Below are 14,511 nucleotides of genomic sequence, written 5' to 3'. Positions count from 1 at the left end.
CTTGTATGGAGTAATATTAATTGGGGTTTGATGATCATTTTCACATAAAATAACTATTAATTCAAAAAGCCACAATAAAAATTTTAGAAGTTTATAGGAGTTTGTTGCTTGTCTTCATCTGAGACCTGGCTTGTTTTATATCCTTTAAAAAAATAATTGATATGATGAAACTGAAGTAGGTGATTTATCTTAAAAAAAAACCAACACCACACACAAATTTCTGTGTGTGTGTAAGCAACTCCTACATTTTATTTAACTGATAAACATTCTGTTAATAAAAAATACTTGAGTCCTAAATAGGTTGAAAAATATTGGCATACTGAGTAGAAACTAATGTTATTTTCAAACCTTTATTTTATAGGGCAGTAGGGCTTTTGATATTGTTTGGACTTTGTTTACATTTCTGCACTTCGTTTTGTCCTGTTTAAGGGATGTATTTATGTGTATGTTGCTAAACCCCAGTTATTTGTTTGAGTGAGGTTCTACTTTTGCCTCTTACATTAAGGCAGAGCATACGGATGTCGAAATAAAAAATATGATCGGAAATTCACTTACTTTTCTTGCCTCTTACAGAGGAGTCCCTGATGTTTCTGGTGCGTCTGAGGAGCATTCGAAGCCCTCGCACACCCGTGAAGCTGCGTCACTGACAGACACAGAATCTCCCTCTGATGCACCCAGCGACTGCTTCACTTTGTCCCAGCATCCTCTTCCATTCAGACATGTGGAACCTTGTGATGCCAGCTGTAGTGGTGGTTTGTCTCACCAAACCTCTTTTTCTGGACAACTACTTGTGAGCAAGGAGGCAAATGAAGACTGTAAAAATGTTACTAATGCAGAGACATCGATTCCCCAAACAAGTAACAATTTAGGAAACGCTGTTTCAAAGGTGATGCTAACCAAGGCATATAGACTGAACCAAATGGAAGCGTCTCTTGCAGGGCAGACCTGTAGCACATCTGTTAAAGATGAACATTCCTTCCATGACAGCAATGTACCAGCTACTGGTTTTGAGCTTTCAGAGAAAGAAAAAGGATTACTGAGGCTTGATGAGTTCTCATCTTCAGAAAACTCCTCTTGTAAAACAGCACTGACTAAGAATTCAGAAAAAAGTGAGGGAGAGATGCAAAAGGAAGAGGTAAAAATGGCTGAGAGTGAGTCAGAAGGATGCATGAGGCAGTCAGAGAAGCTGGATAAAGGAAAGACTGTTCCTGAGATTGATTTGTCTAATAATTTGTCTGATGATTTGAGGAAAGGCAATTGTAAAAATTCAGATGCACAAGATGTTTCTTCTGCAAAGACTTCTAAAATAGCCAAACTGTCAAAGGAACGTGAAGTGGATTTAAATGGCTCTGAAAGCTTGAAGTTTGTGGCGGTTACTGAGGAACTCCAGGGAGCTTTCCTAGATCATCAGCAGAAACAACGATCTCCTGCAGTGAGATTTGAAAAAGAGGAGTTTATCCCTACGGTGACAAGCACCAGTGGTTGTGCACCTAAACAATTAGTGGTGACTGACATGGAAGCTCCTTCTTCATGCAGTGAGGAAGCCCCAGTGGAAGTAGAACCTGGAGCAGGCAGGAGTGAATTAACTATTTCAGATTTTTCTATAGAAAGGGGACATAAAGTTACAGGCATTTCCCCTTCCTTTAATCTTGTAGGTGATGGCTCATTCTCTGTACACTTTGCTCATCCAAGCTATCAGTCTACTCCAGGGGTATTTCTACAGAAAAATGCTAAGGCAGAAGAACTTGGTGTCTTTGTGATCAAATCAGATGTTCAGGCCTCTCCTTCATGCTTAAATGAAGAAACTTCAGGGACCTTGTCTACCAGTACACACGTATCTGTTGAGAAGCAACATTTACTCCAATGTGCTCAGAAAGAAAAAAATGAACATTTTGAGTCCTTAAAATTGAAATATCCCCACACTGGACGAATTCAGTCTCTCCCATCGCTCAGTTTCATGGAGAAGGTAGGGGCTTGGAACGTGAGCCAGCCGGAGGAGGTATCTGATGCAGTGACTTCATGTGGCCCAGGTGGAGCTTCTCCTAGAAGAAAAGCCTACAGCGCAATTGCCAGGTCTTCAAACAATATTTTGTCAACACAGAAAAGCAGTAGAGACCCCAAGGTTTATGTTGCTGCTTCCTCTAGAGAGACGGGTTCCCTGGGAAGTTTGCATTTTCATAATAAAAACTTACTGTTTGACCACCCTCTTACTAGATCTCAGTCTGACAACGCTGTAAATGTTTGCAGTAGGAGCATGTCCTCGGTTGAAGTTACTCCACCAGCAAACTCAACAGAGGCAGTGCAGCCTCCAGAAGAAAAAAGTAATGTTTTAGGAGTGTCTGAAGCTAGTTTGGGAGTCTCTATGATACAAAAGTTTATGCCTGAGATTGTTTCTGGATCTAGTGGTGAAGATGCAGAAAGTAATAGTACAGGACAAAGTTCAGACCCAAATGTTTTTGTTTCTGCTGAAGGAGTTGCTCAGCTCCTTAGAGAGGATGGAAATTCTCCAACTGGTGACCAGAAGAACTGTGATCTTCGTGAAGATCAGTCTCACAGTCTAACTGTTCCTACTGGCCATGTCAGCATGGACAATTTCAGTGATATTTCCCCAGATAGTTTGATTCTTCCTGTTAGCTCTGGGGAAAGTAGCCAGGGGGGCTTGGGCTCTGCAGGGTGCTCTTCAGTGGTTTCCAGGCACTTCATCAGCGCAGAAGACAATAACTTTGTTCCTGTTGGAGGAACTTCTTTGGAAACTCCAGAGAAAGAAGAGCTTAATATTGAAGAAAGGATCCCAGTAAGTTATTTTGTAACAAAAATCTGTAACTCTTCTTTACCTTTTGATTATGAAGAAGTCAGAGTACACTTCACTGTCACAGTCAGAGTAGGACAGAAGTGCAGAAGGTATCACAGGAATGAGATGCTAGCATGCTTGTAGTTAGTTTCTGATATCCAGTCCTGTTGGGAATGTGTCATGCAATGGTTCATCTTACATAAAACACGTGTTTACTAGTATTTCTAGAAGCCTAAAGAAATCTTAAAGGACCTTTTAGAACTGATTCTAATTTGAACTCTGGTTTCAGAGTTACACCATTTTTTTTTTTTTTTCCTACTGTTTTTCTAGGAGACTTCATTAGGGTCTGCATCATTACAGACTAAATGAAATGATTTTATACTAGTCTATACTACTGGTGAATTTCATTCATGATATTAGTAAGATGACTTTTAGGTAATATTTAACATGAGAAAAGAAAGAGTTGGATATGGGAAAGATTTAGTTTTTGCCAGGTATAGATGATAGTATCATGGTAACAGAATGCAAGAGAAATGTAGATTGGTGCTCTTTTAGCAGAGCATTGATAAGCCATTTCTGATCTTCCAGATTCTTTCAAAAGATCAGGTTATAATTATCCAAACATGAGGTTGAGAATCAACTGCTGACTAAGGAAATGCTAGGCTGCAGAAAAGAGGGATGAACTTCACACGCCCACGGATCTGCAATAATAGCAAAACCAAGAGAGAACTCCTTGGCAAATCAAATTGCTTTTTTTTTCTATAAATACTCATTTTGCTTGTTCACTTTGTACCAGTATCTAAGGCATAAATTCTTGATTCTTTATATGTTGCTCACAAAGGATGTTCAAAGCCTCTGCATACCTTTCCTCCTTTATATCTTACTTGGCTAATGTGGATGTCTTTCCTCCCTTCCCCATTTTAGGGTGGTTGGTGGGAATGGAGGGCAGATTGTAGCAGCCATGTTAACTATCCTAATAGCTGTTGAATGTTAGAGAAAATTAAATGCAGATTTATGTTAATGATAAACATGTAATTATCTTTTGAGTAAGTGGCTGTTCCTCTCACAAGATGACTCCTGTAATCATTAGATCTTTGGAACTGTGTTTTAGAAGCACTCTTCTCTCAGTTGTCTTTGCAAATATGTGTTGAAACAAATATAAATATTACAGGGAGGATATCTTAAATGAAATTCATGAGATGTAAAGGTTGTCTTTTACCTCCTTTTTTTTTAATGACTATAATTAGGTATGTTCTCCAGCCCTAGTTTTAAGGGATTCTGCTCTCATAATTCACTGACAAGGTAAAGGAGATTACAGCTATTAATATGTAGGTTTATAATAAAATAATAAGAAATAGAGTTGGCTAAGATCTGTAAAGTGATTTACTTAATTTAGTTGGCTATTTTAGGACATAGTATAGAAGAGTTGAAATTAACTTTCCTCTATAGGTGATTAATTTAAGGCAAATTTTGGTGTTTGTTTTTTTTTTTTTTTTTTTCCCCTCTGCATATAATGTCTATGTAAACTTAGTTGCTCTGTTAAAAGGGAAGAAATTACTTTCTCAGGAGATCCTAGATGGCCTTTGGTAGGCTCTTACCTCAGCGAGACTCCTCCAGCTTTCAAAATATATTAATACAGGGAATGATGCTGGGTGTTTCTGAACTGGCAGTCTCCTGGATGTTGCGCAGAAAGAATTGGTCTCATCCTCATAATGTTTTTCTCTAGTATATTGCAGAGTTTTAGGTTTTGAGTATGATTTTCACTTGGCTTCCCCAAACTAACTGCTTTGTTTAATGTTAATGCAGTTGTATTTAGATGGTGGTTTTTATGTGTATATATGTGGTATACAAATAGTGCTTGGGTGTATTTGTTCTGTACTTACAGAAAAGGGAAAAGGCATGCATTTTGTGTCGTCTTTACTAAGAAGGGGTTATTGCTTCAGCCGTGCCAGTAAAACTAAGTCTTGACTGTACATAGAATTTGTACACTTGATTATCCTATGTTTTATAGACTTAGTGCAGTAGTTTCTATCCAGAAATGGTTTCACAGCCAGGGATTTTTTTTGAGGCGCTGCTGAAATTTGTTCAGTGCATGCTAGGCCACTGAGTAGATAGGCAATTACGTGTTAGACTGCTTGTGTTTCTTCATAAAACGATCAACAGCAGAAAGTGATTCTACGCCTTGGCCAGAACAAGTTTATTCCCTACAGCAACATCACAAAAGCTGTTTCATGATGGTTTATAACCAGCTCTGACAAAAGGGTTCCCAACTATTTGCCTTGAAGACTTAGCCCACAATGAACGTGTTCTTAAGAGTAAGGAACTTTCCTGCTGCCTAGCTTGAATTTCAAAGTCTGATAACGTTTTCTGTGCAGCAATTATTTGGGGAGGAAAATAGTTTTTAAGCCAAATCTTTGTGTTGTTCTTCCAGCTGGCAAATGTCATTTTAAACACGTGAGGCTGAAGTTTACCAATCTCCTCTGAAGTATATGCAGGAAACATATATATATATATATTGCAGGATATGTCAGTTGTTTTGCAGGGCTGCACGTGGCTTGTGAGATACCCATTATGTAGCCCTAGTCATACTAGCTAGAAAAAAGGCTTGTCACTCGTGGTCCAAAGACTAGAATAAGCTGGAGATGCTGTCTCACATGTGACTGCTTTAGTGTTTTGGATGAACTGTTAGTGCAGGTTGAACATGACGGAGGCTTAAGGTGTTTTTGAAGCAAGTTGATTGCATTTCAGCTGACATGAAAAATGTGTGCAACTTCAGAATCCATTGACTTTCTGTGAGAGTGCTATATGTGTTACTTATTTCTTCTTTTGCCAGCTGTATCTTCGCAACCTTGGCATTGATCAGTCACCTGGAACTATACTGAAGCCATTTGTATCCCGAGGACCAATCAGGGAAGTTGAATTTTCCCCTTCAGAGCTTAGAACACTGAAGGACTCCACTGACACGCTGACGAGGGTCGCTCCGCAGCCACAGGGTATGGGGAAGGAAGAGCTTGTGCTGTGCAAGCCTTAGAGAGCACAGAACTTCAGACTCACCTGAGAGGTTGCTCTTGGCCTGGTCGTGTCAAGTGTGTTTCCTCTCATGTGATTCTCTGTTTTAATCATATGAGTTGATCTTCCATCTCAAATATGAGATGTTTGGCATTGGAAAAGTAAGCATTAGAACCTTCAAAAACATGCCTTCTCACTCAGGAGTCATGGCTATGTCATCTTCTAGCCAGTGCAGTGGCATTTTATCTTTTTTTCCTTTATTTCTCTTTTTACAAGAGTTCTTAAGAAGGAAATGCTTTGTATCTGAAGATTAAATAAATGTTACCAGACTTTTTCATCCTGTGAGAGAAGTAAGTCTTGGTTTCTCTTTTTTTCTGAGACTTCTTGGTGTGTTCAGTGTGACACAAAGTCGTATGCATTTTATAACTGACTGGATCAGTTCATAAATTCATCCATTTCAACATAAAAAAAAAAAAAAAACTCTATATGACCGTTACAAGCGTTGAGTCATTTCTATATGAAGAACAGAGTGTGCTCAGTTAGGGTTAAGATGTTCTTCAGTGGCATGCCCATGTAGTATGTCATGAAAATGTGCAAAAGTGCTTTGCAACTTCTTCAGATGTGTATTTTCCTTAGTATATGCTGTTTTGGCATTTGCATCTTGTACCCAGCAGGGAAGAGCAGATCTGAAGGCTCTTCACAAGTACCTGTCTAACCCTTTGAATATCTGTGACATCAAGAATCCTGACCTGACCTGTTTTTCTGACCAGAAGTGATTAAATGCATCTCTTCCTTATGCCTGCTGGGCTTGCTTTTTTTTTTTTTTTTTTTTTTTTTTTTTCCTTCTTTAAGCATTGTGGGAGACTTGGCAACTGAAGCAACTTGGCAATCAGCACAGGGGCAGAGCTGTCCTTAATTGAGATATCAGTCAGCTGGGCTCTGGGCTATTTAATGTACTTGAAAATAGCAGCTTGGGCCATGAAACAAAATTGCATTTGAAACCAATAAAGTAGCTGTTGGCATACTTGTGATCTGGCTCTTTGCTGTTGTGTGTACCTCAGCATGGATTTAAGAACATTTGCACATAATTTGGCTTTTTTTTTTTTTTTTTTGAATTAAAAGCAATTAGGTGTTATATATCCAAATAGTAGAAGTATATCTTATTTGGACATTTCAAACCAGTAGTGGGAAACAATCATATCCATAGTGTGTTCTCTGCCTTTTTCCAAAAGGATATTTTGGAACTGCTGCCCCACAGCCCTCCTGTTTCTTGCAGGGATACTTTTATAATCCAAGTGTTCATTTGGACATTTGAGCACTATTGCATCATTTATCTAAGAACATTTATTTAAAATCGATCTTAGGCATTTATTTAAAAGCAAGTTATTTAAGTCAAGTTCTGTAGTTTCTTTGATATTCTCTGTTTATCCAAAAGGGGGTTAAGAGATTTCTTTCAGTAGACAGTTCTCATGGAAGTCTTAATTCAAGTCTCATTCTGAAAACGATTTCCTAAATGTTTTGCAATATTTGAATTTTTCCCTTCCTTAACAAGCCCTCTAGTACAAGAAAAAAAAAGTAGTCTTTACTGATGCAGCTGTTTTCTGGATCCCCAAACTTAATGAATCTTGTGTTTCTTTGTAGGTAAATTGCTGTCAGCAGTTGAAATTATGCAAACAAGTTTTAACTCCGGCAGCACTTCCACTCTCAGTATGTCTATCCCAATGAATTCAGAAGTTGGCTCTGGTACTCTGTCACCTTGTGAACTCTCTCCCTGCTTCTCAAGATCTTTTGGAGACAAACCAGTGACTCAATCCAGTATGTCATGCCACCAGCTGGAGAGAACTGCTCCGCTTTCCACACAACGGGAGGCGGAGTGTTCAGCTGTCTCCAAACTAGCTGAACCAAACCAGCAGCTGCAGACTGTTTCACCTGACTGCCATTCTGACAGAGAGAGTCCCAGGCTTGTTGCAAAGAGTGTTCAGGATCTGCTAGCTAAAAATGAGTCAAAAGATGTGACTAGCAGCCCGCAGAGATGGACTGCCAGTTCTTTGGCTGGAGTTAAAAATGAAATGGAAGTTGACAAAGGATCACAAACTTCAAGTGTAGGTAGTAAGAAAAATAAGGGTCAAGAAAGTGATTCTTTGATTGGGTCTGGTGCACTGCAAGAAATACGTAAGCTTTTAGCAGAGGCAGATGATATATCTGGCAGGTGGTGTGATCCTGTCTTTTCTAATGCCTCTTCTAGAGAAACTGGTGAGTCTTCCCCAGCGCTGATTAGAAAGGAGGATGGTGCCAAAGATTCACAGTTAGTGAAAGACAGTGGCCTGCAGTTTCAGAAGATACTGTCATGGGATGAGACTATGACCCGAAGAAGTATGCAAGAAGAGGAGTCGGCAGTAAAGCCTCTGAATTATAACACGTGCAGTTTAAGATGGGAAAATTCTTTTGATATCAGTTTGTGCAGTGAAGAGATGATGAAGGAACTGACCAAAGAGTTTAGGACAGGAAAAGCTGTAGGAAGGTCTGAGCCAGAAGGCTGTAGCAGTGTAACTACAGACAGAAATCAGCCTGGTTTTGTGGGTCTTGCACAAAGCAATGGAAGTAGTGAAGTTGGCACTGGAAGAACTTCGGAGTTGGGGAATCCTTCTTCCTCAGAGCCTCTAGGCAGTGTCACCGATGTCGCAGGAGGCTTCCAGAGCATGTTGCCTAAAGCTGGTGTAGCCAGAAGTAAGGCGGGAGGCAGGCGAGAGCACCATGATAGTAGCAGTGGAGATTCACTAGCTGCCCGTGTGAGAAACCTCCTGGGGAACCCTTCCTCCTCAGGGTCTCTAGGCAGTGTCACCAATGTCACAGGAGGCTTCCAGAGCATGTTGCCTAAATCTAGTTTAGCTGGCAGCAAGGCAGGAGGCAGGCGAGAGCATGATGATAGTAGCAGTGGAGATTCACTGGCTGCCCGTGTCAGAAACCTTCTGGGGAATCCTTCCTCCTCAGAGCCTCTAGGCAGTGACACCGATGTCGCAGGAGGCTTCCAGAGCATGTTGCCTAAAGCTGGTGCAGCCAGAAGCAAGGCGGGAGGCACGCGAGAGAGCGATGATAGTAGCAGTGGAGATTCACTGGCTGCCCGTGTCAAAAACCTTCTGAGAAATGGATCACCTGTCACACATACAACACAGATTCTGAAGAGCGCGGATGAAGAGGAGAGGAAAACACGAGGTAATAAAATGTCTCGGTTGTGTTTTATCGAGTGTCACGTTAGAATGGCAAATCTTTCTTTAGGTATATGTTTAAGGGATTACTTTGAAATTAAGGGGTATGGATGTATGAAGACCACTGAGCTCATCAGAGTCTGATCCCCTGATTTTAAACGTGTCTATATTATATTATTAACGATAAGCTTTAACAGGACATGGCTTAAATGTTCAGTGTTTTTTAGTCATCTTACATAGTATGATAGAATTGGACTTTTTCAGTTTGAATACCTTCTTTTGCCTGACACTGACAGGAGGAAATGTTTTGTCCACATAGCTGTTAGGCCTGTGCTTGGTTAAGAATTTGGGAAAGGATTGTGTGAAGGATTATTGACCTGAGTCTGAGACTGTAAAGATGACAGAACCAGGTAACAGGACTTGGATCTGTCTTTCCAAAGAAATGTTCAAGAGACCAATTTTAAATTGTATTCCTGGTCAGTCTGTCAGCTCTGGTGTTTGACAGTGGTCTTTGTTCCCTCAGTCATGGTAGCTAGATATGCATAGCAAAGTTTTAAGTTATAAAATATTATCATACATGATGTGAGAAAATGGAAAGGGAACTACTTTTTGTTTTATGTTCTTTGTGTAGCATGGATGAAGCTAAAACTGGCCAGCCGATCTCAGGAATCTGTGTCAGACTTGAATGAAGAGGACCAGCAAAAACTAGAGGAAATAAAGACAGAGCTGCTTCAGAGTGCCAAGAAATCTGCACTAGCCAAGGTATAAAACAGACAAAACAGCTGGAGAAAATTTTTTAAGTGGGAGATAAATGCTACTGTCTTGCTTGTGATCTTAAAGACGACGAATTATATTCCTGCAATAATTTTGAAGATTGGTGTCTAGACAGGAGAGAGGGGGATGCAAACTATTGAGAGCTCTGTTTAGTGGAGATTCTTGTTTCGGCTTACTTTGTTCCTGCATATGTTTTAGGACCCGCCATGGCACATTCTGTGGTGGGTTTTTTGGTTTTCCCCAGGCAGCAGTTAGGTTTCTTGGGCGAGAGGGGGTGGCTTGAGGTGTGGGGGGTGGCACACAACTGCAGAGGTTCTGAAGGAAGGTATGAAGGACAGCAATGTGGTCAGTGATGATGTGATGGGAGGATTGGTGCTAATGTGGTGAGAAAGGGCACACAGCCCATGATTCTTCATCGGCTTAATGAGTTTTGCTTTTCACAAAATATTTATGTGTGTGCTGATTGTGCCTTGTAAACTCCTTCTGTGGACAAAGTTTACAATACAATGCAATATTGTCTAGGTAATAGCAGTATTTGTTGTGTTACTCCCATGTGTTCTGAAATGCTTACAAAGGAGTGTGATATTTATTTTTGAAAGGATGTTTCAGGGAAAAAGGAAGTAAATTGTTCCTCCTTTGTGTTGACTGTATGAAAGGTAATGGGCTTCAAGTGGGAGGAAGAGTCCTTTTAGAAAAGAAACTCCTTAACAGTAAGGATGATGAGAGGAAGATTATGGAGTATTAATCATAGTATGTTTTTAAGAACAACTTGGGCAAGTATCTGTAAAGAATAAGTGTAGTTAATGCTGATTTGGGGCTGGGATATAGACTAGATGAGCTTTCAGACTTACAGCTCTATTTTTCTGTGAAAATTTGACATTGAATTGTTGTCATGTTTTGTGTATCTCCTTTGGAACATTTCTAGCTCATATATTACCATATAGTATATCCGGATTGGAATTTGTCTAAGCAGGAGTATATTATCTTCGATTTGAATTTAAATATCCATTTTCAGCGTTCATCTGGTGTCCAGTGTAATTATGTCATGATTTCTAGGGGCTCTCTGTGTGTTGCAAGATAGGGCACTATTCATAGAGTATTTTGATGAAGAGAACAACTGGACAGATGCGGAGATGCTTGAATGCCATGAGTAGTGGATGAATGATGTATTCATGTGTGGAGGATAGAGAACCCTGAGCTGGTGCAAGAGAGGCTGGATAATTGGGCAGAGGTAAAGGTTGGGGCAGTTTCTGAGGAGAATGTAGAAAACTTGCATTTGAAAATACAATCGTCATCTGTCCTTAATCAGGTGGTTCAGACAAATGCCCTTAGATTTAGTCATATATTTTTTTTTTAATTTGCCCCCTGTACAGTGCCTGACTCCCAGGAAAAGCAGCAGGGTTTTGTTTGTTTTAATTAAAAGCCTTGCATCATCTAGAATGAAAAATTGTGTTTTAAGAGTAGTCCATGTTTGTGTTTATAGCATAAACAGTGTTGGCAATACAGACATTAGCTTCCAAAAAACATCAGGCCAAATTTCTCACTTATTCATGTATTGATGTAATCTTTGACTGTGGAGCCTGAAGGGTTTGTTTGTTTTGTTTTTTTTTTTTTTTACAATTTTACTTAATTTTAGAAATTCAGACAACTCTTACAGAAAAACAAAACACAATTACATTTTCTTCTTCAATCTAATCTATGAAAAACTAAAGGCCCGGAAGCTTTTTTTTCCCCCGCAAGTTTTAGATTTTGTTAGATCACAGCTTTGTCCCTAACGCTAACTTGTTACAGACTGGAACCAAATATTTTACCTTTATGTGAAATATTGTCAGCTGTGAATTGTTTTATGCCAATTTAGTGTAAGAAAAAAATCAATCACACTTTTGGAAATCAAGGTTCCAAGAAATTGCTTTAGGTCAACCATCACATTTTCTGCTTTGCTCTTGAAAATATTTTTGCTCTACAGTGGCTTTAATTTGAGATCAAAAATGGTTTTGAATTTTCAGAATGAAGGTGGTTGGGTTTATTTTGTTATACTTAGATAAATGTATTTTTCACTCCAAGTAAACAGTATGTCACTGAAAAATACAGATTGTTGAAAACTGTAACTGAAAAAAATGCAGCTAGTTTTGTTATTGACAAAATAATGTACTATAAATTTAATAGAAGCTGTTCTGTAAAATACCTGTTGAATTTATAAAGCAAATCTAGCCATGTACTGACTTAAAAAGAACAGAACAAAGATTATGAAAAGATATTTTCCTTCTACTAAACTTTAAAGACTGAGAAAGACAAACTGTTCCTAGCACTCAGGCAAACAATTCTTTCGTCAGACCGTCATCTTTATTTAGTGCTTCTGATGCAGGCTTATGATGAGTGTTCTTTCTGAAAAGTTTAGACTCTGACTCTTGTTTTTATAGGTGACAACTCAAGAAATATAATGTACCACTGTGATATTTTATTGTTTCCCACAGGAAGCATGTGAAGCTTGTCCATTAAAAAAAAAGAAAATGCAACGAAGGAGCAGGACAGCTTGGGAGGGTTCTTCTCAGTGATCTTTTAATTCTAAAGATTGTTCCATCTTTTGAGATAGTTGAGTATCTGTTTGATAGCTGTTTGTCACTGGTGATGTGCTAACAGACGCGCTAAAAAAGAAGCATCATAATGATTTCTCGAGTTCTAGCTGAGCAGAGTGTTTAAGGAGGTGATTGGGACATATGCACATAAATGGGCTCCAAACATGTACTCAAGTGCTCAGCTGAATAGTGGCCCAAAAAAAGGAACATTCAATAGGAAAATGTAATTTTGACGATGTGTCTCTAATTACAAACAATGCTCATGAGTATAAGTCAGAATTGTATTTTCTTTGCTTTCTCTTCTGTAAGATGGCCAAACCTTGCGTAATTAATCTGTTTTCTTTGCACTTCATCTGTGGCATCTTCCTGTTGATTTATAGCTCTTCCATTACACAAGGAGGGAAATACTCATGTTATTACACTTTTCTAATAAACATTAAAGCTTGCCAGAAATGTTTAGGAATAGATGGCAAATATGGAACTCTTGACATAGGTTTTTTTTTTTCTAAATTTCATACTGACTCCATTTGATACTGACTCTTCCTAAAGGACTTAACTTGGCCATTCATGGAAAGAGAAAGTACAGTGTCTTGGGCTGGCTTAGGAGGAAAAGGAGACATAGGCTGCAGATTTAGTAACTGCAAATGCTTTGTAAATGGCATAAGAAAATGCACATTTCGGATTGTCCAGAGATGGGTCTTGTGAAACTAATGATAAACTGATGGCACTCTCCTATAAACTTGTTTGTGATGAAGGGAGGCAGAGTTGGCAAGACATTCCTGTAGGTACGTTACTGTTTAATTAATAATTCCGACATCTGTGGCTGTGGAGATCTGGTTTTCACCTGAGGAGGTAAGTTGGTGGTAACTTACTTGCTCTTTTAATAGGCTTGAGGAGTTTAACTCTAGGATGGGTGATACTCTTCAGTCACAAAGAACCACGAATAGCATGATGTTTGTTTGGATTTTTAGGAAAAATATACGAGAAGTCAATCCTAAGCTCCAGAAATCAGCCCTGTTACTGTTCTTCCACTGATATCATTAGGGTCTTTCAAGATAAGAACAATTTCAAGAGTAACAGGGAAAAGCCAAAGACCTGTAGGTCATCTTCTGTGCCAGGAGCACGGTCTTTCAAATTGAACCTTCTTCTTGTGCCGTTGTACATGTACATTTGTTTTGGTCCCCCAGTTGAGATTGAGGGGTTTTGAGTTGCTGTTACATGTAAGTACAGTTTCATCAGATTAAACCTAAGAATTTTCCTTCTAAATTGAGGACCTTATTACCTCACCTGTATTTTCATGGGTGCCACATAGTTCTCTCTTGATTTACCTAAGAGCGTTTCCCCTTTGTATACTGTATTCTTCCACTATATGCTGTATTTTTCCACTCCCTGTACTTTCTCACTTTTTCAGGAAGTTCACTGAGTTGTAGCTATAAATTTGCACTGCAATCTCTTGTGGATCATATGCCATACAGATCTTTTTTGGAAAGATGACACATAACAAGCACAATAAAACATGTGAAAGGCTTGGGGAAGATGAGTTTATAGCAACTTCTGTGCTTGCTTTCAGTAGTAGGAGTTGCTGTGTATTACTTCAGGCCGTTGAACTGGTACGTGGTTTAAGGAAGAGATCGTCTTGGGAGCACCCCTGCTCTGGCACAGGCCCGCTCTGTGTCCTTGCATCCTTCTACAGTCCCTTGTTGTCCCTCTTGGCTCTAGGAAATAGAGGAAACCAAATCAACTAGTTTACTGGCTTAGAATAGATAAGGCCGCAGAAAACTACAGTTTTGGAATAATAATCCAGACCTTGCTGAAATAGTTTACTGCTAATGACACCTGGGATATAGAAAAGATGGAAAATCTGTTGCGGAATACTTGTTTATACTTTGTGACTGACACCAAAAATGTTTTTGACCGATTTCCAAGTTCCAGCTAACTGCTGAGGATGTAATCATCCAGGGACCTGTGTTGCATTTCATTAATCAAAAACACTCTGCTGTTTTCACAGTTGTTCCAATCAGTAGGAAAAAATAAATATAGCCTAGATTTTTATTTTTATTTGAAAAGCTTATCTGTCCCATCTCCATGGCAGTACATGTATCTTGGATTTGTTCTCTGCACCTCAATGGAAGCATTGTAATTTTTAATGGCACTT

General features: G+C 39.2%; 1 protein-coding gene across 1 annotated transcript in view; it reads left to right on the top strand.

The window, feature by feature from the left end:
• ALMS1 (ALMS1 centrosome and basal body associated protein) overlaps window positions 1-14,511 on the top strand; it is a 72,516-nt gene that overhangs the window by 25,702 nt on the left and 32,303 nt on the right. The window contains exons 5-8 of the mRNA XM_042807957.1: window positions 574-2,794; window positions 5,625-5,784; window positions 7,442-9,013; window positions 9,638-9,768. Of these exons, the coding sequence (XP_042663891.1) occupies window positions 574-2,794; window positions 5,625-5,784; window positions 7,442-9,013; window positions 9,638-9,768 (4,084 nt within the window). The remainder of the gene's footprint in view (window positions 1-573; window positions 2,795-5,624; window positions 5,785-7,441; window positions 9,014-9,637; window positions 9,769-14,511) is intronic.

The sequence above is a fragment of the Tyto alba genome, unplaced genomic scaffold (genome assembly GCF_018691265.1).
Source record: "Tyto alba isolate M040663 unplaced genomic scaffold, T.alba_DEE_v4.0 Super-Scaffold_6, whole genome shotgun sequence".
Lineage (NCBI taxonomy): Eukaryota > Metazoa > Chordata > Aves > Strigiformes > Tytonidae > Tyto > Tyto alba.
The sequence above is the reverse complement of the archived record's forward strand: the minus strand, read 5'-3'. Positions and strand labels throughout refer to the sequence as shown.